Raw genomic sequence first — 27,976 nt, forward strand, 5'->3', positions numbered from 1 at the left:
TCTGTCCTCAGCACCAGCAGTAGGCCTGGTACACAGTAGGCGCTCAATAAATGCTAAAGTGTTCAAAGTATCAATGACTACAACTTTAAAAATCAAATATTAAACATTAATACCTAAATAAAACTCTTGAGTATTTTTTCTCCACAAACAGGTGTACAGGGGGCACTAAAGGACATGCATTATCACAAATGTTAATCAGAAGTGCATTTATTATCGACATCCGCTGTGCAACATTCCACAGGAAACGCAGGCCCGCAGTCCCAGCCGGCGCTTAGGGATCTCGGGACCCCTCAAGGCCAGACGTTCCCACCACGAGGGAGCGCGGGGCGCAGGCGCAGAGGCCATTCCAGCCCCGCGCCGCCGGCCTGTCTGAGGCGCCCCCTGGCGGCGGCTCCGCGCCTCCCGGGCGGAAACGGCAACGGTCGGACTCGGAGCGCATGCGCGGGACCCGGAGTTGTCGCGAGATGCCGGACGAATGGGCCCCTGAGTGGACTTCCGGTAGTGGGGCCTAGGTCCGGGGCGCATAAGGAGGAAACCGGGGCTGTGGGGTCCCGGGGGCACGGGCTGCTGAGCGGGCGGCGGGCCGGGGCGGGGGGCGCGCGCGGAAGGCTTGGCCCGGGTCCCGCCGCGCGCGCAGGTCGCCGTCGCCCTGCGCCATGGACCCGTTCCTGGTGCTGCTGCACTCGGTGTCGGCCGGCCTGTCGAGCAGCGAGCTCACCGACCTCAAGTTTCTGTGCCAGCGTCGCGTGAGCAAGAGGAAGCTGGAGCGCGTGCAGAGCGGCCTCGACCTCTTCTCGGTGCTGCTGGAGCAGAACGAGCTGGACCCCGAGCGCACCGAGCTGCTGCGCGAGCTGCTCGCCTCCCTGCGGCGCCAAGACCTGCTGCGGCTCCTGGACGACTTCGACGCGGGCGCCACGAGCGGGGCCGCGCCCGAGGAGCAAGGTGGGCGCGGGCCAGGGGCCAGAGCGGAGCACGGCGGTGGGGAGAGGTGGGTCGGGGACAGAACGGGGCCAGGGCCCGAGACGGGGGCAGGAGTCGGGGGCGGGGGCCCCAGGAAGGCAGAGCCAGTCTGCCGGGTAGCAAACCTTGCCCAGGTGTCGTTTGCGTGAGTTTCCCCTAAACAACCCTGGGAGACAGGTGGCCTGCCCACTCTGCAGGTGGGAGAATCAAAACTCAGAACATTAACTCTCCCTCGATGACAGAACATGGACACCCCCCCCCTCAGTGTTTTCTCCACCACCCCACTCCCCACACGTAAATTAGAAACTACCCCTGGGTGGGGCAGGGTGGGCGCGGAAGGTGGGGCGGAAGGTGCCCTTGTGCCTCCGGGAGTGTGTCCGGCCTGCGCCCTTCACACCACAGCGCGAGGACAGACAGTGAGAAGGCGTCCTGGGCGCGGTGCCCGCTGCTGTGTGAGCGCGCGGCCTGTCTTCTCCGCACAGTAACCCCGTTAGTTACATACTGTTGTCTGTTACTATTTCACTCTTGACGATGAGAGGACCGTGGCTCAGAGGGATGTTAAGTGACTCGCATAGTCAGTAACTAACGGAGCTCGGATTGAACCCAGGCAGTGTGGCCTTGGGGGGGTGGTTTTAGCCACTAAACTGCCCCCCTCATCAAATCCACTCTGTACTGGCTTCCTACCCTCCTCTCCGGCACCCCCGGCTTCCACCCTAGCCTGTGGCTTGCAGAGGCTTCCAGGAGTAAAAGGGAGACCTGAGTACAGCAGCGTTTCCCAGCCACACCCCTGTGTTCTCAGAGCCTGGGGAGGGGGCTGGGAAGTGCTTTGGGGGCACCCGTCACAGGCTTCAGGCTGTGGCCTGGAAATGGTCGTTCAGTCACTGAACCAAAGAGGATATAAACGTGACACCACAGGTACCACTCCATAAGGGCGGGTGTTTCTTGGTGGCAAGCTGGACAGCGCAGCTCCGCCTGAAAGCAGACACACACGCACACACACACACACACACAGTGCTAGACAAACTATAGACGGAACATAGGAAAATCACATTTTCGGGGCTATTCACTGGGGGAGAACGCTGATATAAAAATATACTTTTAAAAGGCAGTCCACAAATTATAGATAGCAGTTTAGATTTGTATGTGCTGTGCGTGTTTTTATTTATGTAGTTACTGTATGTTGGAGGAAAGTACACCGGAAGGTGAACAGCAGGTGTGTGTGGCTTGATACGGAGCAATGTGTGTCACTCTTTTACAGAAGACAATTTCACATTACGGTTAGAAGGGCTCTGGCATCACACGTCAGGGTTTCCCATCGTGGTCTGCCATTGCCCAGCTGTATGCCTCAGTTTCCTCACCTGTGCCAATGGTCATAATGACAAGTGACCACCTCACAGGGCTGTCAGGGCTGGCGGGGATGGCACCCAGGCTGACATGTGTCTCGGGGGTTTGTAGCTGGAGATACACATTTGCAGGAGACCTCCAAGCAGCGTTTGTCCTTTCTCCTCTTCGCATTCCAGAAACAGCTTTTCATGGTCTGTAGTGCCCAGATCGCTCATCTCAGTGGTGATTTCAGCAGATGAGGACATGGTCGCCATGGGCCAAAGACTGCTGGTCAGTCAGGGCAGCTTCCAAAATGAGAATCGGGGTATGTGTTAGGTTCCGGGGCTGCCATCCACAGACTTGGAGGCTTAAAGCAACGGAAGTTGATTGACTGTTCTGGAACCACCTTCAGAAATCCAGGTGTCACAGGGCCACGCTTCTTCCGGAGGCTCTTCTGGCTTCTGGGGTGCCAGGTGTCCCTGGGCTGTGGTCACACCCCTCCAGTCTCTGCCTCCATGGTCACACGGCCTCTCTGTGAGTGTCTGTCTCCTAAAGACACTTGTCACTAGTTCGGGGACCTTTGGATAACGCAGAATGACCTCATCTCCAGATCCTCAGCTTTATCACATCTTCAGAGACCCTTTTCTAAGCAAGTTAACATTCACGGTCCAGGATTCGGCACGGACACATCCTTTTAGTGACCACCATTCAGGATGGCAGGGGAGCAACCTGTGTCCTTCTGGAAACTCCCAGCCCGTCCCTCAGCCCCCACTACAGCCTCCGCAGCCATCAGTCTTCAGCAGGCCCAGCTCTTGGGTAGTGTTTTGGGCTGGGGTTGGCTGGGGTAGGGTTAGAGGCCACTCTTGATCCTTCTGTGACCTCCCAGCCCCTCTGCTACGGGTGATTTCAGCCTCTGCAAGAGGACCTCTGTGTACGCAGCACTTGGGTCAGCACGGAGAAGCCCGTCGGAGAATATGGGGGTACCTGGCTCCTAGAGAGCCTCCAAACCTGGTAAATCATTGTGTTCTTTCCGTCCCCAGACCTGCAGGCAGCGTTTGACGTCATCTCTGAACATGTGGGGAGGGACTGGAGAAGGCTGGCTCGTCAGCTCAGAGTGTCAGACAGCAAGATCGATGCCATCGAGGTGAAGTATCCCCGAAACCTGACAGAACAGGTGAGGGAGTCGCTGCGAGTCTGGAAGAACGCCCAGCGAGAGGACGCGACAGTGTCACACCTGGTGGCGGTGCTCAGGGCGTGCCAGCTGAACCTGGTGGCAGACCTCGTGGAGGAGCGTCAGCAGGCCCGGGCCCTCCAGAGCAGCGGGCACACTGGGAGCAGCAGTCTGTCCCAGATGTCGTGGGCCTCAGATGTGCCCTCCTCGACAGCCTTCTGATGCCCCGGCTGCTCTCCTGGGGGACCGAGGGCATCGGCGCAGTTGGAATGTTGGTTCCATCCACTGAGGTTGACCGGGTGCCTTCCGGTGCCAGCCCTTTGTGAGCCTGGGGGAGGGACCCCAGCGCTCGGCCAGACTGACTTCTCTGTGAAAGCTGGCATGTAGGCGGCGACTCTCTGTGCCAGGCGGGGCTTGGGCATCCTGCACATGCCTCCGTTCATTCCTCATGGTGACCTCTGTCCGGATGGTCGTGTCCCCATTAAATGAGTTCCTACGGGAGGACGTTTCAGAACCATGTCAGCACGCAGAAGAAATCTGTGAAAATGAGCAGTTCTTACCATTACGATCCTACAGGGGAGGAAAAGAGCACAGTTAAGGAGCTGGAGGGAAAGTGGGATACAAATAGCAGAGCTGGGCTTGGAAGCAAACGCTCTCTGGCCCCAGAGCCCACACTGGGTCGTTCTGCCACCCCCACAGTTGGTCAGAGGCTGCAGTTGGCCAAGGCACGTGGCGCGGGGTGAGAAGAGCCCTGACCTGGCCTTGGGGGCCTGCCACACCCATGCCCCAGCCCTCGGCCCTGAGTGAGTTAGGTCTCCTCCAAGGTAATGCCTGTCAAATGCTCAGAAGTGCCCTCTGGAAGTGTCAGTTGCTGAACGTGTTATAATTCCTGTGATTCCACAGTTTGTTCCTATCTTGTGTCAAACTCTCTGTGATAACAGAATTGGCACAGGAGCTAAATCCTGTAATTTGAAAAAGCAGCCTTCCTTCCAGCTTCTAAGGTAACCTTGGCAAAGCAAACGCCTCTCCAGCACAGCCCTCCATATTACAGAATTTTCCATTCCCGTCGATGGTTCCAGTGCACATATTCTCAGAAGTCCCCTGGCAGGTGATTTCAGTCTCTGGTGCAGCTCATCATGGGTGGGGGGTTTCCTGCTGCTGCACTGACTTCCAGCGGGGGAGGTGACCTCAGCACACCCATCTGCCAGGGCAGCTTGTGCCAGCTTGGGCCGTGGCCACCAAGAAGCAGGGAACCAAGTGTCTGCCCCTTTCCCGGCCTTCCAGCTGTGGCCTTGGGAAAGCCACACGTGCTGGGATGTCCTGCCACACTGTCTTGACCTTGGGTTGCTAAGATTCTAGCCGCACTGTCCCCGCGAAGCTGTGGAGCCGGCCTTTGAGCCCCGCTGCACCTTTGCAGATAGACTTCCTGATGCGGGGAACTGCTGGGAGCCGGGGCCGGGGCAGCACACGGGACAGAGGTGGCACTGTCCTGGAGACCCCGAAAGCCTGGCTGGAGCACAGTGTTAACTGGTTCATCACAGGTTCCAGGCGGTGCCAGCCTAGGCCGCGTTCAGGCCCGATGCTGTGGCCCGACGCACTGCAGGGCCCCCGCCGGCCAGAAGCACCTGCCTCTTCAAGCCTCGGGTCGGGGCTCGTTCTGTGGATGAGACACTTCCCCACCATCTATAAACGTGAGTGGCTTGGTGGATGGGTAGCTTCGGGAAGTAGGTCTTCTGGGAAACGTCCGTATTTTTTGAGCAGGGGCAGAATTCAGATGTCTGCCATTCCCTTATGGTTTATGGCAAAAGCTGCTAACCTGGGACTACCTAACATCCTGACAGCACCCAACCTCCCCCTGCATGCTGGTCATAGCTGGAGAGACCCCTGACCCTCCATCACAGCAGGTGCTCTGACAGGCTTTGACAACACTGTGCCCGGAATTAGCCAGGGCTCGGTCCCCAGCTGTGCCTGCTCACCCTGCACCCCATCACTCCCATGTGTGGTGAGGCACGGCCTGCTCAGGCACTGCCATCCCAGGACTTGCAGAGAGCAGATGCTGCCGTGTGCTGAGCAGGGAGGAGCCGGGACCTGGGAGCAGCCTCCCGTGACCGTGACCTGCCGTGTGACCTCATCTCACCGGCACAAGCCTAGACCTTGGGTTACAAGACCCAGGAAAGGAGATGAGTGAGGAAGTGCCCCCATCCTGTGCTGGGCCCGGCAGGTGTCTACTTCCAGGGCCCGGAGTGGGTGAGGAGTGCCACCAGCTTAAAGCTGGAGTGTGGGGTCAACTTGCAGGAGAAACTGCCCCCAGGAGATGGGGGTCGGAGCCCGATAGCCGCATCCACCTGTCCAGGCGGCCTGGCCTCTGGAAGCAGTGTCCCCAGCTTTGTGAAACAAGGGAACGCATATTAAATGTGCACACAGGGTGTACCAACAGCCCAAATGCTTATATGGGCACTAGATGTGGAAGTACACACAGCGAGCGTTTGAGAACCATCACTCTTACGGCGGTTGTTTATACTCTGCACTCGCCACGTCTTCTATGGTGGGGTTTTTGGTAACCTGGACTGTTGTGCGGGGAGTGTCCCTAGAGCAGTGGAGCATGTGGCTTTCGAGTCTGACCTGGGTTCGAATCTTGGGCCGCTCCCTGTGGCTCTGCCACCTTGCACAGGGGCCATTATAAGTGTTTGCCCAAATCTGTGGTAACTGGCTTCTCAGGTTCCTTAACAGCAAGCAGTGCAATGCCACCCGAGGTCTGTCAGAAGGCTGCTCTCTATGGCCTCAGAACGCTTGAGCCTGTGGTCCTGAGATGTCCCTTCCTCCTCTCACTTCTGAACTGACCTGCACACAGCATTTCCCTACCGCTACTTCAAGGCGGAGTGTTCTGGAGCTTTTCATAACCTCTCCTGGGACAGATACAATTGCCACATAATGGGTGCTGAGCCCCGAGGACAGGATCAATTAACAGGCCCTCAGTAGGGGCTGCTCTAAGTTTTGGCCAAGGATTTCTCATAGCAATTTTACAGGAAATCCTTGTTCCTTTTTGTTTTTTGTTTGTTTTGCAATCATGTAAAATTTATGTTTCTGGTAAAGGTGCAGACAAGTCATGTGATTTACTTGAAAGGTGGAGTTAAGGCCGCGTGTTGCTCTCACTCCCTTTTCCTCTGAGAGAGTGTTGTGCAGATTTCAGGCCAATAAAGAGGAGTTTGATGAAGTGTTTCCTGGACCAAAGGGTCAGCCCCCCTGCCTTTTGCCCCCCACAAGTTACCCAGTTTCACACCCCGCCCCACGCTATCCAGCCCCGCTCCCTGGACACGCGCACACGGGGATCTGGCGGTCACCCACCTGCAGGGTCGCTGAGCACTGGGTGGGTGGGGTCATGGCAGGTCCTCTCCATCCCGTTCACTCACCGTTCTGCACCCACTGCCTCTTCCTCCCGAGCACCCCCACCACCACCCCCCAGTCTGCACTAGCTGAGGTTGCAGGTTGCCAAGCCCATTGTGCACACGTTTGTTCTGTCTTGTTCAACCTCGGGGCCTTAGACACCTCCTGACCTTTCTCTTTGACCTCAGGGCCTTGGACACCTCCTGACCTTTCTCTTTGACCTCAGGGCCTTGGACACCTCCTGACCTTTCTCTTTGACCTCAGGGCCTTGGACACCTCCTGACCTTTCTCTTTGACCTCAGGGCCTTGGACACCTCCTGACCTTTCTCTTTGACCTCAGGGCCTTGACACCTCCTGACCTTTCTCTTTGACCTCAGGGCCTTGGACACCGCTTGACTGTTCTCTCCATGAAATTCTGTCCCGGTTTTCCTTCCCGCCCGCCCGGCCACTCCGGCACAGCCTCTCCCAGCACCCGTCCACATCCCTCCTCTCTGAACCACCAGGGAGCACAGGGCCTCGGCCCCCTCTCTCAGGTCCCTGGTGCCTCACATCGCCCCGAGGCACCCAGACCCGTATTGTCAGCACTGAGGGGCAGCACCTTTTGCCACACAAGGAAACAAGCTCACAGCTTCTGGGGTTAGGACGTGGGCACTGTGGGGGCAGGCATCCCTGCCCAGTTCCCTGCCTGGCCCCTCCTGCCCTCCCATACTTAATCTTAACCTAACGGGAACCCACCAGCTCCTGGGGTACCTCACAGCATGTCTCCTTCCCCACCCTTCTCCCCGCAATGAGCCTCACCCCTTCCCCTCAGCTCTGCTCTTCCCTGCCCCTCCCACCCCCACTAACCCATCCCCCATCTGCAGACCCCTACTGGATTCTTAGAAACCACAAGCTATACGTATTTTGAGGGGTTGTGTTTTTATTTCCACGATAACTACTCTGAGTTGTCTTGCTGGCTGCTTTCTAACCGCGGGATCACTGTGTGCCTTGCGTCTGGAACCCGCAAGGCGAGCGTGCCGGGGTCGCGTGTGCTTCTGTGAAAATGCCTGTCACCAACCGTCTGCTAGTGCAAAGGAAGAACGTGTCTTCTACAGGAAAATTTTCAGTTGAAACCCGTTTTCATCAAAGAAGCTCTCAGTGTTTAAGTCTGACTAAAGATACTGTGGCAAGAGTCACACATGTATTCCAACCACATTAATTGTCACCAAGGAACAGAGGCCTATTCAGGGGGTGAATGGGGTCATCATGGAGTGAGAGCCATGTGACATGTGGGTACAGCTTTCCTGGAAAGGGTTGAATAGAAAAATGTGGGCCGTTTGAGTCACCCCAGACTCCAGGCGGGTGCACGGCCTCCTGACCTCCCAAACCTGCCTGATGACAGTGTAGACACATGACATCATCATCACGTTTGATGGGACAGAGCTATTGTGTGGGAAGGTGAGCGGTGATGGGTGGTGGTGGTGGTCACATGACACTGAATGTGCTCAGTGACACGAAAATGGAAAAAAGGGTAAATCTTACATATGTCTTAACCCCCATTAAAAAACCATACTTAACACTAAACCGTTTGATTACGTTATTAATTGAAGTCTTATCCATTTTGTAGGAGTATCTCCCTCATTTGTATGTTTACTGATGTTTTACAGCTTACGAGGCCTACAAGCCTAAGCTTAGATCGGGCCTTACATTTGTGTGTGTGGAAGTAACGTAAGTGTGTGACTCTCCCAGAGGGATCTCTGGCTGGAGAGACCGGGTTCCCAGGGAGCCCAGGCCCCTCAGGGTCAGCCCTGACCCGCAGCTTCATGAGGCCCAGGAGGGGTGCCCAGCAGCCTGCCCAAGCGGCTTCTCGGCCCTCCACCCCAGTCCGAGGGCAGCCTTGCCCGACCCCCCTACCCCACTACCCGCAGCCGGTCCGCCCCCCCCCGCCCCCCCCAGCAGGCTCATGCCCTAAGGGCCCCCACCCCTGGCTTCCTCTTTTTTGTTTTAAACTTTGATTTATTTGTGTTTTTCCAGGCCCCGTCAGCTCCAAGTCAAGTAGCTGGTTCAATCTAGTTGGGGGTGCAGCTCACAGTGGTCCCCCACCCCCTACCCCCCGGCTTCCTCTTTACTGCTGCTTCCAGCACTGTCCATCCACAGGCTTTGGGAGTCCGGGCTGACGGTGGGTTTGCTGAACGAATGAATGAATAAACTGCAATAATAAGGGCCGGGCCCAGGGCTCCCGTGGGGACCGGAGTTACCTGCAGGCACGAAAGTTTGTCATCTGAGGTGTTTGGATTCCCCAGTGGACTTCGCTTTCCCTGGACTCGAGCCAGTCAGGCTGTGGAGTTCGTGCCAGGGTGGGTGTGGCAGGCCATCGCCGACACCCAGGCCCCCAGCCAGAGTGCCCTGCGGTGACCAAGACACAGCCCCTGGTCCCAGCAGGTCAGCCAGGGAGGCGCCCCCAGCCCCTGAATCGCCACAAGTCTCCCTGGGTCCCCCTCCCCAGGCAAAGTCGATACCCTGTGCAAAGGACACACCTCTTAGCTCTGGTCGCTCTGAGCTGTAGGCTCCATTCATCCACCCGCCCTTTCTTTCATTCAGGAGATTCTTAGCAAAGCGCTCAGCCTGGGGCGGCCCACTTCACCTCCTCTGGCTGGGGGACCCCACAATGCAGCCTCTCCTCCACAACCTCCCTTTCTCACCTGATAGGACCCTCCCTCTCCCAGGGTTGCTGAGAGATTCAGGGAGATGTGTGGTGTCTTGAGAGTGGCACACGGTAAAGTCACTAAATGTCATTGTTTATTCCTAAGTCACTGCATGTTTCCTATGACTTGCCTTTACACCTCTACGGCTTGCCTGGGTATAAACTCTCAGATCACGTGATTGTTCCCGGAGACCTTCTGAGGTCCTGGATGTTGCCAGGGGAACCAGCCCTGGATCTCTCACGTGGGAGCGTGTAACCCAGGCTGCCCACCCAGTCCTGTTGGCACGAAATGGGACTTCTGTCATCTGACCCCACTGATGGTGTCCGTAGCCCAGGTCATAAAACAAAGACCATGGGGGGAAAAATCAGTGTACGTGGATTGACAAGACTGGGAGACCAACTCATCGTTTCCAGCACAGATCCAAGCTCGGGTGGCCAAGAAAGGGGACCCTGTAGTGACAGGGTAACAGTAGGCAGAACTAACAGGGACAGTGACCAGTGCCACTGCGGGCGTGGCATCCCAGAGGCCTGGCTCTGGAGCCGACCGCCCAGGTTCAAATCCCAGCTCTGCCACTTGGCAGCTACGTGCCGTTGGCAAAGGAACTCGTCTGCAAATGGATTCTTCCGGCCCCCACCTCCAAGGTGCCATGAGGATTCGGTGACTTGCTCATAGAGCAGACGGTAAGGACACAAGTGAAGCCGCGTCCGCCTCGTTCCTGGCACTACCTCACGTTCACAGTGACATTTGTGTGGCTGACAGTAGAGCCCAGCGATGACCATCGTGAGTGGCTGAATTGACTCGCTCTGCCTCCAGGCTCCTGTCACTGAGCCAACACGTACCTGAGAGACTTGTCCTCGAGCGGAGGCACCTGCCAAGCCTCTGCCTCCCGGCAGCTCAGAGTTGGCCCGGGACCCGATGGGGCATTGAGTCACACGCTGGTGACACAAGCGAGCCCATTGCATGGGCTAGAGCAGCACAGCAGAGGTCTCGTGGCTTTTGGTGGCACTGCCAGCTTGAAGGTTCCCTGGAGCCCCTGCGCACGAGTCCTGGGGCACTTGTCCCCCTGAGGCCCACAAGCCACCCTCTGTTTTTGAACAGCTTGCTTTGCTGCGCCAACCATGCCAACCCTGGCTGCAGTTTGTTTTCTTTGTTTTGCAGCTGGAAACTGTCATGACTGTGATTTTGTCCCAGGAGCAAGGGGAGGGCTCTGAAGAGGTCCAGGCAGAGAGTGGAGGCTGACATCAGACTGGCATCCCCCAGGTGCTGCTCAGGCTGAGGTGGACGGACTAGTGGGAGAGGGTGCAAACAGGCTGGGGGAGAGGGTAGGGGACGGTGGCGGCTGGCTTGGGATGGTGTGTGGTGATGCCAGGAACAGCAGGAATAGATTCCAGGGTATTTGGGGCCTGAAATGTGCGTGGGGCAAGAGAGAGGGGGCAGCGCTGGGAGGTGCCAGGGGAGGGGGTGGCACCCTGAGAAGGGGACCCAAGGGCTGGGTGTGGGCAGGGCCAGCCCACAAAGGGATGCTCGGTTCTGATGACCTTGAATGGGGGGCCCTTGGTGTCTGTGGAAGGTGTCCAGTGGGCGAGGAGGTGTGTCCACGGAGCTGGATTGATAACAGAGTGGGTGCCAGCTGGCCAGGGGGAGAATCAGAGCACCTTGCCCCCAAGGAAGAAGCTTCTGGAAATGTGTTCAAACTGCAGAAGCCCAGGCCCCGCCCCCAGAGAGTGTGAGTCAGTCCTGGGTGGAGCCCTGGCATTGCCCCCCCCGCCCCCCAGGCAGGATGACTCTTCCATCCCAACTGTTAAGTGTCACTAATTGCCCGTTCCTCCCAATCTAATTGCTTAGGACAGGCTGGAACCATCTTGACTGTCTTTCATGTGGATGTGGCAGAGTCTCCCAGTGGCCTCATGAGGTTCTGGCCCCCAGATGACAATCCAGACACACACACACACACACACACACACACACACGCTGCAAACTCTGAGCTTAGGGGACAGGGAGGGTGTTTCCCCAAGAAGGCGGGTAGTCACCGCCAGGGCGAACGGAATGCTTGGATGCGATAGCTGAGCCCTAGATTTAAACCCCACCTTCCTCCAGGCTGGGAGTGACTTTTGGTGTTTTGGGGTTTTCTTTCTGTTTTCAGGTTAATCTAAGAGGCTCCGCCATCCAGTTTGTAAAATAAACGGAGGGGGTGTGATTGACCTTCCTCGTTCCCTGTCTGGGCTCTGGAAGGCGGCGCAGTGCTCACAGCCTCCTGAGGAGGACGGCCTGGGGCTATGTGTGACACCCCGAGTCCCCCCTGCAGCTGGGCTCCGAGTCCTTAGGGCCCTGTGCACCCAGTGCCGGGACCCATTCTGAGCAGGGACGCCTCGCTCGTAAGCACTCACCGCTTCCGTGTTATCACTTAGGAAGAATGTGGTGTCTGATAAGGCGTAGAGCAGCTCCATTTTTGTCAAAGTGCTTTGTGTTAGCCTCCCAGGAACCTCGAACTGTAGTTAAGGGAGGTGGTTTTCCCCTTTTGACAGCTAAGAACAGACAGGTGCCGAGGGGTTCGGTGACTGGCCCGGGGCTTCGCGGTAGGAGGTGGAAGAAAGAAGTCTTCCGTCACTGCCAGACTGAGAGCTGGCCTACCCTGCAGAATCTTCTAGTCCTAGACAGGCAGAGCGGGCCCAGAAAGTGGCCCAGCTTGGTGTGGGGAGAAGCCCATCCCAGCCCGCTTGCGTCCTGTCCTGGGGCTCCCAGGGAACGCTGCCCCACGGCCATTGTCCCAGCTCACCGCAGGCAGGCAGTCACAGGTAGCATATGGGTGGCCAGGCATCTCTGGCCAGCACAGAACAACCCCGAGAGCTAAAATAAGGCCTGTGTGTGCTCCAAAAATACTCTGCTGAAAGCATTGGCTGCCGCTGGAAATAAACCCGGCTGCTGGCTTCCCGCCCAGAGAAGTCGGGGTGGAGCACAGAGAGCCACACTTCCGGTCCCCACACCCTTTTATTTTGGGAAAAATCAAACGCCCCACCACCACCACCACCAGGGCTCCCTGCCGAAGGGAGGGGTGGTATTGTCCCAGGAGACTCTTGCTGGAGAATGTTTGGGCACAGAAGCCTCACTCACTCACTCACTCACTCAGCAGCACACCGGTCGAGCTAACCTTCATGTGCCTGGCACTGTGCTGGGCATCGGGCACAGCCCTGAGGACGGCCCAGAAAGGTGCAGGAAGCAGCCGGACTTCGTGTGGCTCTGCTCCGCTGTTTACAAGCCGGACACCATGGGGGACGCTTCCTCTCACTGTATGATGGGGACAGGTTTTCCATGCTGGGAGGATGCGCTGAGGTCAGTGGTGGGCACGTGAGCCCTCACCCCACGTGCCGCCCTAGTCAGTGCTTTGTTCACTCGCTCAGGATCACCTGTGGGCTTTGCTCAGCAGACCCCGTGACAGCCATGCGCCTTCCCCCTCGCCCCACCTGCGTCAGGCTCCCAGCTCCCCTGCCTGACTCGGACCCTGTCTGTCTCTTCTGGAACCAGCACTGACGTCCTCCGTCCTCCCGGGCTCCTGCCTCCCATCTCTTGCTCCAGGCCCCTCCACACCTGGGCCTGAGAGCTCATCCTGAAAATGAAACCTGCCCCCGCCCTGCTGCTTCCGTTACCTCTTTTGTTTTTCTGTGTTCACAGCTCGCTTCCTGAATCAGTGGGCCCAGGGCCAGCCTGGCTGCTTCTGCCTTAGCCATGTCCCACCTGTTCTTTCATTTCCTTAGCTTTGTCCTTAGTGACTCTTTCCTCACCTTTAAATAGGAGAGTGGATGTCTCCGTCAGGGGAGGAAAGCAGCCTGAAGCAGACATGGCTAGAGCCCCCCAGTGCCTGTTCACACCTCGCTTCACGTGAGACCCCTAATGTTTGGCGGAGCGCGCGGCTGCCCAGAATCCAGGCTGTGCTTCCCAACCTCCCTTGAAGTGGGGTGGCCGTTGGATGAAGTTCTGCGTGTGAGCACAAGTGGCATTTGGAACTTCCTGGAAGTGTAAAGGGAGAGGGCTGTGCACGTCAGCGCCTTCTTCCTTCCGGCTGAAACGCAAGCGCGACGGCTGGAGCCCTGGCAGCCATTTGGGACCATGACGAGCGGAGGAAGGCGACAGGATCAAAGGAGCCCGGGCCACGGAGCCGCTACCAGCCCTGACAGGCTTCCCTCGCAGCTGCGTTTGTGGGAGAGAAATGAGCTGCTGTCGCGGAAGCCTCTGTGCTCCGGGGATGTCACAGGCTTCCCACGAGCCAAGTACTGACCGAAACACCATCACGCGGAGTAAGCAGAGGTGGTTATAACAACGAAGGCCGTGAAAAAGTAATTTTCTGAGACTATTGATCGAGTCCCCTGCCCTTCAAGGCTCTGAACCTGAAAGCTGCTCTTTTTGTTTGGAGAAATGGTAAAAAACAACAACAAAAACCCACCACCCACGAGGCGTCGTTGGCCTGAGGCTGAATCTCAGTTTGCTCAGGACCGATGGACACTGAAAAGGGAAGGACGATCTCAGCACGTCGCTCAGTGCCGTGCGGTGCCAGGCCCCACAGTCCCCGCAGGCCGGAGGCGCCGCGCCGGGACACAGCCTGCTCCCGGCGCCCCGTGGGCAGCCCCACTGCGAGCCCGGGCCCAGCCTTCCGGCCGCTGCCCCCGAGCCAGCAGCTCAGCCCGCCAAGGGGCCCAGCGGCCAGCAGCAGACGGTTCTTCCCGCGGGCCTGGAGGTGACAACGCGCAGTCGGTGAGGAAGGCCGGGGCGCCCCCGCAGACGCCCCAGCTGAGGCTGCGAGGCCGGGGCTCTGCTCGGCAGCACCCGGCTCCCCGGCTTCGACACCAGCCCCTGCCTTCCCGGCTCTGAAGAGACCACAGCGGCCCTTCCGCTCGGCCCGGCCGGCCGGTGCCTGCTCCCCAGCCTGGCCTCCCAGGCCTCGGTGCCAGCGTCAGCTCCCGCTCCCTGACACCGTCCTCCACACTGGCCAGGTTCATCCCGTCCCCGGAACACGCCATGACTTTCCTGTCCCTGAGCCTCGTGGGCCATCGCCCACCGGCCCACCCATGCCTGCCCCCCTCCCCCCACTCCTGCTCCCTGGGTGACAGGGCCGGTTGTGGTGGGAGGAGCCTGACCACGCACGCAGACGTCCTGGCCACGGGGCGCAGACGTCCTGACCACACACGCTGACGCCCTGGCCACGCACGGTGACGTCCTGACCACGCACGCAGACGTCCTGACCACGCACGCAGACGCCCTGACCAGGCACGGTGACGCCCTGACCACGCACGCTGACGTCCTGGCCACGCACACTGACGCCCTGACCACGCACGCAGACGTCCTGACCACGCACGCTGACGTCCAGACTGTGAGACGTTGGGCGTGTTCTTAAACTCTGAGCTTCAGTTTCTCCTCGTGTGAAATAGGTGAGTGCGTTTTGCTGAGCTCCTGCTGTGTCCACGGTGGTCTGGGGTGTCGGCAGTGGGGAAAGCGTGTGTTTTTATTACTGTCTACACTGTCGTACCTTTTAAATGCTGTTTCAAATGCAAGGGTTGCTTATTTAATTTTTTTGTTGTTAAAATAATATTAACCAATGAGGCGAGACTTAGAAAAGGGGAAGATGTCTCAGTCAAGGGCGGCCAGGAGGGTGAAGGGAGGTAACAAATGGAGAATGTCAGGTCGGGCCCAGCAAGGAGGAGGCGCTCATTAAACTGCAGCTATCGCCGAAACGCTACCCCCCTCAGCTCCTCGAATAAGCCTCCTGCGGTTAAACCTGACCCCAGTTTCCTCATGGCACTTTGTACTATTTCATCCATCCACCCAGCTGTCCATCCATCCATCCATCCATCCATCCATCCACCCAGCCACCCGGCTGTCCATCCATCATCATCCATCATCCATCATCCATCCATCCATCCATCCATCCATCCATCCATCCAGCCACGCAGCCACCCGGCTGTCCATCCATCATCATCCGTCATCCATCCATCCATCCATCCATCCATCCACCCGGCCACCTGGCTGTCCATCCATCATCATCCATCATCCATCATCCATCCATCCATCCATCCATCCATCCACCCAGCCACCCGGCTGTCCATCCATATCATCCATCATCCATCATCCATCCATCCATCCATCCATCCATCCATCCACCCAGCCACCCGGCTGTCCATCCATCATCATCCATCATCCATCATCCATCCATCCATCCATCCACCCAGCCACCCGGCTGTCCATCCATCATCATCCGTCATCCATCCATCCATCCATCCATCCATCCATCCATCCATCCACCCACCCATCCACCCGGCCACCCGGCTGTCCATCCATCATCATCCATCATCCATCATCCATCCATCCATCCATCCATCCACCCAGCCACCCGGCTGTCCATCCATCATCATCCGTCATCCATCCATCCATCCATCCATCCATCCATCCATCCATCCATCCACCCGGCCACCCGGCTGTCCATCCATCATCTTCCATCATCCATCATCCATCCATCCATCCATCCATCCATCCACCCAGCCACCCGGCTGTCCATCCATATCATCCATCATCCATCCATCCATCCATCCATCCATCCATCCACCCAGCCACCCGGCTGTCCATCCATATCATCCATCATCCATCATCCATCCATCCATCCATCCATCCATCCATCCATCCATCCATCCACCCAGCCACCCGGCTGTCCATCCATCATCATCCATCATCCATCATCCATTCATCCATCCATCCATCCACCCAGCCACCCGGCTGTCCATCCATCATCATCCATCATCCATCCATCCATCCATCCATCCATCCATCCATCCATCCATCCATCCACCTACCCACCCAGCCACCCAGCTGTCCATTCATCCATCCAACCATCCATCCATCCACCCAGCCACCCGGCTGTCCATCCATCATCATCCATCATCCATCCATCCATCCATCCATCCACCCAGCCACCCAGCTGTCCATTCATCCATCCAACCATCCATCCATCCACCCGGCCACCCGGCTGTCCATCCATCATCATCCATCATCCATCCATCATCCATCCATCCACACATCTACGCCTCTACCCTTCCATTTATCCACCCATTACCCAGCCAGCCAGCCAACGACCCATCTACCCATCTGTGCTTCCACTTATCCACCCACCCATCTATCCATCCATTTATCCATCTATCTACCCACCATCCATCATCCATCCATCCATCCATCCACCATCATCGACCCATCCCTCCACATGTCCAGCCCCAATACAGTCATCCACTCACCCATTATTTATTGCATACCCACAATGTGCCAGATCCCCTGCCAGATGGGTAGGAGGTAATGACAATACAGTCCCCGTCCTTCCTGTCGTGGAGATCACTGTCAGGTGGGGGACAGATGCCAGCAGAAAGAACTGACTGTACAGCATCCTAGCTTTGGTAGATCATGTACAGAGTAAATGTGCACCCCAGAGCACATGGTGCAGGCATGTGCCTTGCAGAAAAGAGGCATCTAAGTTGAGCCCTGAAGGCAGAAGACGCAGGTGAAGATGGGAAGGACGTTCCCTGTAAAGGAGAGGAGGTAGGAAGGGAAGTGATGGAATGCAGATGGAGCGTTCACCTTGATGTGGAGAGGAGAGCGGGCCTGGAGGGCTAACAAAGCACCTCGTAGGCCACTGAAGGAATTTGAACTTTGTCCCAAGAGCAGGCTGGTCATGGTAAGTTTCTGGTTTGGGAGAGATCAGTTGGCTGCAGTGTGGACAATGGCTTGGAGTGGGAGGGAGGTGAGGGGGAGCAGTAACGGTGCCAGGAAGCCAGCTAGAAAGCTGGAGCAGCGATGACCTAGGCGGGAGAGGGGGTGGAGTCTAGGGCCGTACGCAGGCAGTGGGCCCAGGAGGATGGGTGGATCAGAAGATTCCACCCCGAACTTTTTATTAGAAAGCTCTCCACCCTGCCCAAAAGTTGAAGGAACGGCTGGTGAACACTGTGCCCACCTTGGTTCAACAGTCATTAATGTATTTCCCCTTTTGTATTCTCTCATTAGATGGACAGCAAGACAGACAGCTTCCCCTTTTCTGAACCGTTTGAAAGTAAGTTGCAGACACGGAGACACTTTGTCCCCGAGCCCTTCCACTGCACCTCCCTGAATAAAGACAGTTCCCTCCTTAAGCAGAAGTTCAGCAGCCTCGGCATTGGCTGCGCCATCTGCGTTCAGGTTTCCCCCATTATTCCAGGAATGCCTTTCATAGATGGGTTTTGTTTGTTCGGGCAGCCACTGTCCCATCAAGTTTGCAGGGCCGCCCTTGGTTGCATCTGTTCGGTGTCCAGAAACCAGTGAGAAGGTGGAATGCTCAGAGACGGCTGAGTCATTGGGTGGCAGTGGCAGGGTGGGGTCGGGGAGGGTCCCGGGTGACCGCTGGGCTCTGACTTGGGCAGCCAGGGGTGCAGTCCCCCAGCTGAGGGGTCCCAGAGTGGGAACAGATCTCACGAGAGAGGAGCTGCCTGGCAGGCAGGTGAGAAGACAGGTGTGAAGTTCAGGAGACAGGTCATGATGGGAGACATTGTCCTGGGGCTGCCATAACAAACGCCCACAAACTGGGCGCCTTAAACAACAGATGGTTATTCTCCCCCCGTTCTGGAGACCAAAGTCGGACAGGTGCAAGGAAAGAGTCGCGCCGGCCTCTTCCAGCTTTGGCAGTTTCCAGCAATCCTGGGGGTCTGTAGCTTGCAGCTGCGTCATCCACCCCCTGCCTCCTCGGGGCCCGTGGTGTGAAGTTCAGGAGACATCCACCCCCTGCCTCCTCGGGGCCCGTGGCCGCCTCCCTGGTGTCCTCACACGGTCCTCTTATAAGGACACTGGTCATTGGCTTTAGGCCCCACCCTCCTCCAGTGTGACTTCATTTTGCCTAATTCCATCTGCAGAGACCCCACTTCCAAATGTGCTCACATCCCGAGGTGCCACATGGACATGAATTTGGGACAACACAGTGCAACCTAGTTTGGGGGCTGTCAGCTTCTAGATGGTAAGTGACCCCCCAGGAAAGGATGAGCGTGCACAGGGGGTACAGATGAAGAGGAGACGGGGCCTCGGACGGAGCCCTAAGGCGTCCTAGTGCTTACGGGGTCCCCACAGGGCGAGGAGCCCTAAAACGGAGCCAGGGGTTTGGTCACAGCTGGGAGGGCAGGGTCAATGCTGTGGGGTGTTAAGTAAGACGGGTGCTGAGCTGGGTGCCCTGCTTTTCAGGAAGAGAGTGGTTTTGGGGGGATGCTTGGGGAAAACCCAGGCCGCACGGAATTTCGTTCGTAAGTTTCACACACTGGCCTCGGAGACGTCTTTCAGGCAAGTGGAGTAAGTCATGGTTTTTATGTATTAGTTTTGCTGATGCTGTCAGCTCTTCCCACAGGACTGGAAGCCCCTCCAGGTTTGGGACACTCCCCTGAGTTTGTTCACCGTGACACCTGCCACCCCCAGGACAGTGTCCGGCAGGTAGCGGACACTCGGTGCGTGAATGTGAAGTGAACGATGACTGGGGTCTGGCCTCCTGGCCAGCGCGGGCGTGGGATGTGTCCAAGGTCCCGAGTGTTGGAAAAGGGGCCCCCCTTCTCGCTGTTCACCCCGATACTAGTCCCCCTCATTTTCCATCCCTATGATGAGGGAGCATGTGGAGACATTGGGGGGCAAAACCTATCCCTCCCTCTACCTGCTCCCCCTTTGCTCTTTCCTATTGCTTGAGGAAGACTAAGCCAGAATAACAGCAACGACAATACTAATGACAATACTAATGACACCTCCAGGAGGGAGCTCTCAACTCAGGGACCCAGGCACAGAGCAGAGGCAGCTGAGTGACACCACGTGGGGGACGATGGCCGCCTGCTCCCGTCTGTGGCTTTCATTTCTGTTCCTTCACTTCCATTTTCACTTGGCAAGACCCCTGGTCCCCAAAGTCTCTTCTGATTCTCAGCCACATTAGCGGGGCCCCTTCTGAAAATCCCAGGCTGGGCCTGCAGGGCACTCAGCCCCCGTGGGCGGTGGCACTCATAGCCCTGGCAGCCTTAGAGCGTCTGTCCCCAACGGCCACCACCTGTGCCCAGAAGGGGTGGAAGGCACCTATTGCTGCTGGTGACGAGTGACCCCTTACTGCGTGCCAGGCGCTACCCTGCACACCTCACCCCTGTGGACCCCCTAATTGAATCGTATGGCCACCTGTAGGAGTACTGGGGTACTGGAGCAGTAATAGTACTGCAGGAGTACTGTTGTCACCCCTACCCTGCAAAAGAGACCAGGCACAGAGAGGCGAAGTCGCCTCGCCAAGGTCACACAGGAAGTTGGAGAGCCAGGACCCAGACCTGGCTGGTCCAGCTCCAGAGAGTCAGTGCATCCCAGAGTGTTCGGCTTTGGACTGACTGCGACCACTTGTCTCCGAAGGGGCTGGAATGTCACCAGCTGATTTCAGGGGGACTGTGGAAGCTGTCTTGGCCGGGCCTGTGGATCTGGCCCAGGGGCTCCCTGGGCGCCTGAGAGCACAAGACAGGAGCCTCAGCTCCAGGCTCAGAAGAACAGGCGCTTCCAGACCTCAGTGTGGCTGCGACGGTTCTGTGTTCTCCCAGCAGAGTCCCCCAGACCTGGGACTTGGGCCCTGTGAGCAGGAGCAGCCTACCCAGCTCTTCTCTCTCCACCTGGTGTCTCAGACAGCCTTTGTTCAGCCGAAAGCCCAGGAGAAACCATTGCCAGCTCTTCCTGGCTCACCGGTGCCAGCAGTGAGGTGTTCTGGTCTGGTCTGGTTTGGTTTTCTCAGTTTTTATTAGCGGTCTTCATTACCTTTCTCACGAGTGACTGACGCTTGTTATCTCCAGGCAGGTTGCTGCTTGGCTGGTGGGTGGCAGCCGCAGCATCTGGCCCTCTCCCACTCTCCCCTGGGGCTGCGATGGCACCACTGGGCGTGGGAAAGGGGGCAGGAGAGGCCCCTCTGCAGAGGAGGGGCTGGTAGGGAAGAGCCCCCTTCTTCCTTCTGCAGAGCTCCCCTTCCCTCGGGCAGAGCAAATCTGAGTTCCCCGGATCTTTGGGTCGAAGGGCTGCATGGCCTCCTGAGCCTTTGTCCTGGCTTGTCCCTCTGCCTGGACCTTCTTCCCTCACTCTCCTCACGTGACAGTCCTACTCATTTTTTCTGTCCTACCTTTAATGTTGCTTCTTCCAGGAAGCCGCCCTGCTTTCCCTAGGCTCGGGATGGTGCCTTCTTCCCACCCTGTGTGCTCACACCTGACCTCACAGAACACCAGAGTCTTGCAGTAGCTGGAAGGGGATATGGGCTGGTTCTGTCTCCCTGCTTCCTCTGCCAGGACCTAGCTTTACTGCCTGAGGCTCCTGGCTTCTCCCTTGCCCACTGGGACCAAGGCCAGCCAGGAGCAGGGCACACAGCTCCTGTGCAGAGGGAGCAGAAGAGGCAAGCTGGACCAATGGGGCTCCCTGGCAGGGTGGCCTCCGGAAGAGGTGACTTTATGGCGTGAGAACTCAGTGACTGGGAGATGTCAGCCAGGTGAAGAGCCAGGTCCGTGTTCTGGGCAAGGAGGAGCAACCAGTGCAAAGGCCCTGAGGCAGGAACCAGCTTGGCAGGTTTGAAGGCCAGTAGGAGTAGAGCTGAGTGAGCTGTACATTTTATTCCAGGTGTGTTGAAAGCCGGGGAACAACACAACCTGACTCAGCCAGCATGCCTGTGGGCAGGCTTTCCTGACGTAGGGCAGGCTGACGGACAGGGCTGGGGGGAGGGGGATCATGGTGGGTGCAAGGCCTCTCTGGCCCCAGCCGCCTTCGCCATCCTGCAGACGATGGCCATAACCTGCAGATAGTCACAGAAAGCACAGTGAGGAAGAAAGCGTCCTGTGGGCGGGGACACAGAGCTCGACTCACCTTCCGGTTCCTACAGTTAATGTCACCTGGTGTGAAACAGGTCGGAGGCTGGAGAAAACCTGCTTCTCAGACACCCACAGGGATGGAGACAGTGGCGCAATTGGCGTTCTCAACTTTAAGCCAAAGCAGTGTGGCTGGGTTTACGCGTACACAAAGGTGTAAGTTATATTGTAAAACGGTATTAAGTTATGTGACCAAAAGGACCGTTCTTTTTGTATCTTATTGGAAAAGAACTGAACTGCTGTAGGGACCAGCTGCATGTCTGGATGCCACCCTCCTGGCTGGGGTCCCAGCCCTGGCCCTGGGTGACCAACACGTCATACCCACCTCCGCCACGCACTCCCATGTCTCCACCTCTGTGAGGTGGCGCCATCACCTACCCCTGCAAAACCACATGAACAAACTGAGGCTCACAGGCTTGGGAGACCTCCCCCAGCCACACGCCAGGACGTGCAGACTGTGACCCCGAGTCCTGTGCCCTTAAAAAAAAAAAACACCTTTTTTTATGAAACAGTTCATTCACACAAAAGAATAGAGGTGAAAATAATAAGATATTAATAAATGGACATCCACATACCACCGCCCACTTGGGAAATACGAGGTCTGACAATTGAGGTCGCGAACTTGCTGCAACGATGTTGCTCACCTTTTTTGGTATCAGAGGGATTATTCATTATGAATTTGTACCAGCGGGACAAACAGGTAACCAAGTTTACTATTGGGAAGAGCTGAAAAGGCTGCGTGAAAAAGACAAAGACGACCTGAACTTTTCGCCAACAATTCATGGCTCTTGCATCACGACAATGCACCAGCTCACACGGCACTGTCTGTGAGGGAGTTTTTAGCCAGTAAACAAACAACTGTATTGGAACACCCTTCCTACTCACCTGATCTGGACCCCAATGACTTCTTTCTTTACCCAAAGATAAAGGAAATATTGAAAGGAAGACATTTTGATGACACTCAGGACATCAAGGGTAATACGACGACAGCTCTGATGGCCATTCCAGAGAAAGAGTTCCACAATTGCTTTGAAGGGTGGACTAGGTGTGGCGTCGGTGCATAGCTTCCCAAGGAGAGTACTGTGAAGGTGACCATAGTGATATTCAGCAGTGAGGTATGTAGCACTTTTTCTAGGGTGAGTTCACGAACTTCATTGTCTGACCTCATACATATCACGTCAGGACTAATTGCCCCTCCTGCCACCCCACCCGCAGGGAACCAGGACCCCAGGTTTTGTCTTCATGCTCCCTCTTCCTGTGCGCCGCTTGCTTCGTGCCAGCTGCTTTATGATTTTAGAGTGTACAGAGAGTATTAACATGCGTTGTTACGTTTAATGGATAAATATATAAATACATGAGTATTAGAGTGTATTGCTTTCCTGTAACAAACAAACCGATCTCTTAAAACACCCAAAATGCATCGTCTCACATTTCTGTGAGGCCAGGAGTCCGAAATCAAGGTGTGGGCAGGGCTGGTTCCTTCCAGAGGCTCCGAGGGAGAATGCGTCCATGTCCCCTCTCCCAGCTTCTTGTGGTTGCCCAAAGCCTGGGTGTCCCTGGGCCCATGGCTGCGTCACTATAGTCTCTGCCTCTGTGTCACACGGCCCTCTCCCCGTGTCTGTCTCTCCTCTTTCTAAGGACACAGTCATTCTGTGAAGGGCCCTTGACATCCTTGCGTTCCTTCCTCACATCTGCAAAGACCCTTATCTAAAAAAGATGGCAGCCCCAGGCCCCAGAGGTTAGGACATGGACGTATCTTTTGGGGGCCACTTCCCCCACTACGGAGAGGAAGGTGCTCAAAAGTTACTTAGTGATCGGGGTGCTCGATCCAAAGTTTGGGGCCCCCTAAGAGTGGGGGTGCTTCTGGCAGTGCCTCTCCCTGCTGCTCAATGTGATGGAGGAAAAGGGGTCTCATCCAGGCTTCTGGAAGCTTCCTCAGGAGCCTGTGCAGGTCTGTTAAGAAGCAGCTGAGCCTGTAGGGGCAGTCAGTCCTCACCCCCACCCACCCCACCTGCCACCCACAGCACCCCGCTGCGGCCCGCCACCCTCCCGCATCAGACTAGCTCTGGTCCAGTGTGGTTTGCCACTGCTGTCAGTTCTCCTGGCACCCTGTCCTTTCCTCTGGGGCATGTCTCACCTTGCAATTAAAGAAATGGCGGGTAATTACTTGGCTTATCGCCTCCCCAAGACCTGCCTGTCCTGTTCCTTCTTTCCTGTTGGCCCTCCAGAGATAGTGGGCTGAAAGAATGAGGTCCTGCAAGGGTGCTATAGCCCCTTCTTGTCCTGGTCCAAAGGAGCCCGCAGGGTGGTCTGGGTCACAGGGCGGCTCTCAACCAGGCTAGGAAGAAGGAATTACTCCACCTGGTCTCATGGAGACCTTTCTCACTTCTTACAGCAGTTGAGAGCGGCAGCGCTGTCACTATCTCCGGCCTTGCCACCTTGACAGGGCAGCTAGGAGGCTCCGTAGGCAGAAAGTGCCCCACAAATGATGCCTGAGCACCTGGAGACAGACAGTAGGACAGACTGCTCCCCGGCCGCGCCCACAGCCGAGGGAAGGGTCCTGCCTCCCGGCCTCGCCCGCCCCCACACCTGCTGGAACCCTGTCTGTGCTCAGACTTGGGGAAGGGCCTGTTCTGGTCTGCAGTGGGAAGGCTCTGCTCTGCGACTTCCCACGGGACACCTGTGGGGGATCCCCGTAAAAAGACTGCACACGTTCTCATGCTGCCTGCTGTGAAAAGGCCAAACTCCCAAGCACCGTGAACTAACATGAACAGGCTGTGACCCTGGGCTCCCAGACCCCGGGCTTCGAGTGGCCTGGCCCTTCTGTGTCGATCGGTTCCTGGGAATCCATCCCTCGTGGCAGCACTCCCAGCACAATTGTGGTTTTTTTGTGTTGCAGTCGGAACTGTCTCTGGATTGGTGTGGGCTGGTCACTTGACATGACGGGACCCTTGCTTCTCCCAGGAGATGGAAACTCCTTCACTGCCCTGCTTCTCCGAGCTGCGCCCCACGCCCTGCCTCAGGCCTTCTTGGCCTCATCAGGATCCTCAGCGGCTGCTGCCACCTGGCCTGCTTCAAGGATAGCATTACTCAGAGCCAAATATTTCAATTCAAATTTAAAAAACCCCACTCCCCAAGAAACAGGCCCCTTTTCCCCTCCTTTGCTCTGAGTCACAACCAGTGGGCTCTGAGAAGGCTGGGCTGGAGGGGCCAGTGACAACGTTCTCATCCCGTCCCGGCCACGCGGTGAGCTGCCATTCATCATCCCAGGGCCAGGAGAAGGTACAGCAAGAGAGGGCAGCAGGCAGCAGGGCACCCGGGGCAGGTGAAGAGGGCGGAGGGTGCCGACGTGGGATGGCTAGAGCAGGCCAAGCTCCATGCTTGGAACATAAGCTCCCCTCGTGCGTGGGAACATTTTTCTTTTCACATTCTCTCTGACCCACCCAACTATTCTGACCTACACTCACACGCTACATCAAGAAGGAACTTGTCCTAAGCATCGATGTGTGAAAACCTATAAAGCACGAGAACCCACAGGTTCCTCCCTGAACACGGTACGCATACACACAATTAGAGAAAGCCAAGGGCCAGGGTAAAGGGATCTGTGCTGCCAGTTACACAAAAAGGCCTCCTGTCCCTGACAACTCACAGCTCCCCTGATGTGGCGTGAAGAAATGGGCATGGTGGTGAAAATATACTTTAACACGGAGATGAAAGAGGCGACTCCCAGCTCGAGTGTTTTCAGGTTCGTTTCTAAAACAAGTCTCTCAGTGAAGTAAGCTGCATTCTGTGATCCTTGAGTGCGCCCGGCCATTCCAGCTTAGGTCAGTCAGCTGTCACTCCTTGGAAATGGACATGTGGCAGATAAGCAGCTAACACTGTATTTGCACCCAGACAGCCAAGCACACTGCCCAGGGAGCCTGGGATGGGCTGTACTGCATCCCCCAAATTCATAGGTTGGAGTCCTGACCCCCAGGACCTCAGAATGTGGCTATGTGTGGAGCTGGGTCTTTAAAGGGTGATTAAGGTGAAATGAGGTCACTAGGGTGGGCCCTCATCCACTGTGACTGGGGTCCTTTAAGAAGAGGAGATCAGGACACACACACACAGAGGGGCCACCGTGTGGGGACATGGGGAGAAGACGGCCGTCTACACGCTGAGGAGAGAGGCCTCAGACAACCAGCCCTGTTGACACCTGGCTCTTGGGCTCCAGGACCGGGGACAGTGAATGTCTATGGTTTAAGCCCCTCAGTCTGGGGGACTGTGTGACAGCCACCCTAGCAGGTTAATACACATGCCAATCTCAAACAAAAAGTTTTTCAGCGTTTTCAGTTTTTTTACATGAAATGCTAAAACTTTGATTCCACGCTAACTTGGTGTTGGCAGTGAAGGTTGACAACCAGACTCCAACACAAAGATCCAAATTGCACGCAAGAGCTCTTAGCTTGACAAATGGATTCACCAGTTAATCCATTGTGAGTGCACGTCTGTCCACCTCTCTCTGGCTCCTCCCGGAAAACCTCAGTTCCTTTCCCATGTAATCAGAGAGCAGAAGGGCTGAAAGGACCTTGTGGCCATGGGTGGCCTCACCTCTCCCTCTTGACTTAGGGGGTCCAGGTGATATGAGCCCATCGGAAGAGCCATCACTGGCGACAGCACATAGTACTTGCTCCAAAGCAGGTGCCATTTTTTTTACTTATGTGTCTATTTCCCTGCTTAGACAATGGATTCTGACGTCTTGATTTACTGATGGATTTCCAGTGCCGGGCAGAAAGTGACTCAACCCTATAGTGTCTGCTGAATAAATGAACAAAAACAGGTAATGTTCATTGTATAAATGTATAAAAATTGCAACACCTAACAGTGGTCATGTCATCTGGAAAAGTTAAAGTGATTTTAAGGACGAGTCAGGAGGAAAGACAAAGTCTTTCCAAGTTGTACTGCTATTACCCACGTGCCAAAGGTCATTGAACTAAACACTCAAACAACACACTCATTTACTGTTCTGCTCAACCAGCCTCATGGGGGGGGGGTGCTCGTTGACACGGCCTCTCAGCATGACCTTCTTTCCGCAGTATGTCAGCAGCCATGTTTTCCACGTTTCTAACAGGTGTTTATCTTCGAGAAGTGGGAGCGAGAAATCGGAATACCCCCAAACCCTTATTATTCAGTGTTTTTCAAACACCATGTTTACATGTTTTTAAATAATGGGTGACCACAAGAAGCATGTTCAGAGGTTTTCAGTAAAAAGTAATGTAAACGCATGGCTTCTTATTATAAATCAATATATTTTGATAATATTCCATATTTTAATAACATGAAAATGGCCTCTGTCTGACATAGACACATGAGAATAGAAAACATCAAAAGAAGGGATTAACAAAAATAAATGCCAAATAAAAATCATTTTGAAAATGTAAGGATAATTCCACAAATATCTCATATTTAAAGCATTCATTGCCCCTTCCGATAATCTTATACGTACTTTGTTTCATGACAAATATTCCAGACGTAGAAAAATGTCTTTTATTTGGCATTGATGTTGATCACGTTTTTAGGAGTCTGTCCAAAGCTTCTCTGAGTTGGGCGACAGGTTGTTTTTCACCGTTGTGGGAATATGTGTGTGTATCTGTGTGTATATATATATATATATATATATATAGCATGAAATTTCCCGTCTTAACCATTGTAAGTGCACAGCTCAGTGGCATTGAGCACGTTTGCCGTAGTCACCACCATCACCTCCAGAACTTTTTCATCTTCCCAAACTGAAACTCGGTCCCCATGAGACGCTCAGTCCCTCCCCAGCCCACCCCACCCCCGCCCCCATCCCACTTCCAGTCTCTATGAATTGAACTACTTTAGGGACCTCCTTTGAGTGGAATTTTGTGGCTGGCTCATTTCACTGAGCATAATGTCCTCAAGCTTTATCCACGAGGTTACTTTTTCCATGATGAAACTATTTTATCTGCTTCCCCAAAAACCATAGCCTCCAGTGAATATTCAAACACTGGAAAATGCCGGCAAGTATTATTGAGTGGGATTCAAATAGTGTAACATTTAGATCTCTTAGCAACCTTAATAGCTCTGCACAGAATCACACATTGAAGTGGCCAGTTTAAGTGCTTCCTTTGCTTATTCCTTAGAACACCACTCGTAGGGTTTGTATGAAGTACATTGTGTGTATAAACTCATTAATATTTATTTGACTTGCAAGGATGACTCACCATTGGCAGGGCAAGGCCAAGAGCAAGCACTTACAACCAGCCGCATGCAGCCACACGCAAGACTGACTGGTCCCTTGGTGGCAGTTGGGTCCCACGTGCTTCCGTCCCATTCCCAAAATGTCAACCTCATCCTTCAGCTGCACGTGACAGCGTTTCCTGCCCTTGCTTTGGACTTGATCAATGGATTCCTTCCAACCAGTAACCACTTCTGTTGATTGCTAAGTTTAAATCTCCAAAGAGAATTACGTATAATGCTTCTCTCTTTTTCTCGATTTCTTGACCGATTTTTCTCGCTCTTTGGAATTGGGAAAAACATAAGTTTTCTGAAACATG

General features: G+C 55.6%; 1 protein-coding gene across 5 annotated transcripts; it reads left to right on the forward strand.

Moving 5' to 3' along the window:
* Positions 1-466: 466 nt before the first annotated feature.
* FADD (Fas associated via death domain) lies at positions 467-27,903 on the forward strand. Of its 5 annotated transcripts, none has more exons than XR_016018428.1 (10): positions 521-942; positions 3,324-5,145; positions 10,681-10,782; positions 11,368-12,852; positions 13,312-14,942; positions 17,554-17,599; positions 18,432-19,010; positions 24,316-25,161; positions 26,137-26,235; positions 27,634-27,903. XR_016018428.1 is itself a non-coding variant. In XM_088789774.1 (4 exons), the coding sequence occupies exon 4, from the start codon at positions 15,181-15,183 to the stop codon at positions 16,843-16,845; it is 1,665 nt and encodes a 554-aa protein (XP_088645900.1). In that variant the 5' UTR covers positions 3,675-5,145; positions 10,681-10,782; positions 11,368-12,852; positions 13,312-15,180; the 3' UTR covers positions 16,846-17,547. The 5 variants fall into 5 exon arrangements, 2 of the variants coding, with proteins under 2 accessions (XP_019611173.2, XP_088645900.1); XR_016018429.1 differs by having other exon boundaries at positions 24,316-24,698; XR_016018430.1 differs by lacking the exon at positions 24,316-25,161 and having other exon boundaries at positions 18,432-18,532.
* Positions 27,904-27,976: the final 73 nt, after the last annotated feature.

Source organism: Rhinolophus sinicus, chromosome 14 (assembly GCF_057876585.1).
Source record: "Rhinolophus sinicus isolate RSI-liver-muscle chromosome 14, RSI-T2T, whole genome shotgun sequence".
NCBI lineage: Eukaryota > Metazoa > Chordata > Mammalia > Chiroptera > Rhinolophidae > Rhinolophus > Rhinolophus sinicus.

What these genes read in the sequence shown, in the direction of transcription:
- FADD (XM_088789774.1), top strand. Translation starts at nt 15,181, where the DNA reads ATGGAGAATGTCAGGTCGGGCCCAGCAAGGAGGAGGCGCTCATTAAAC.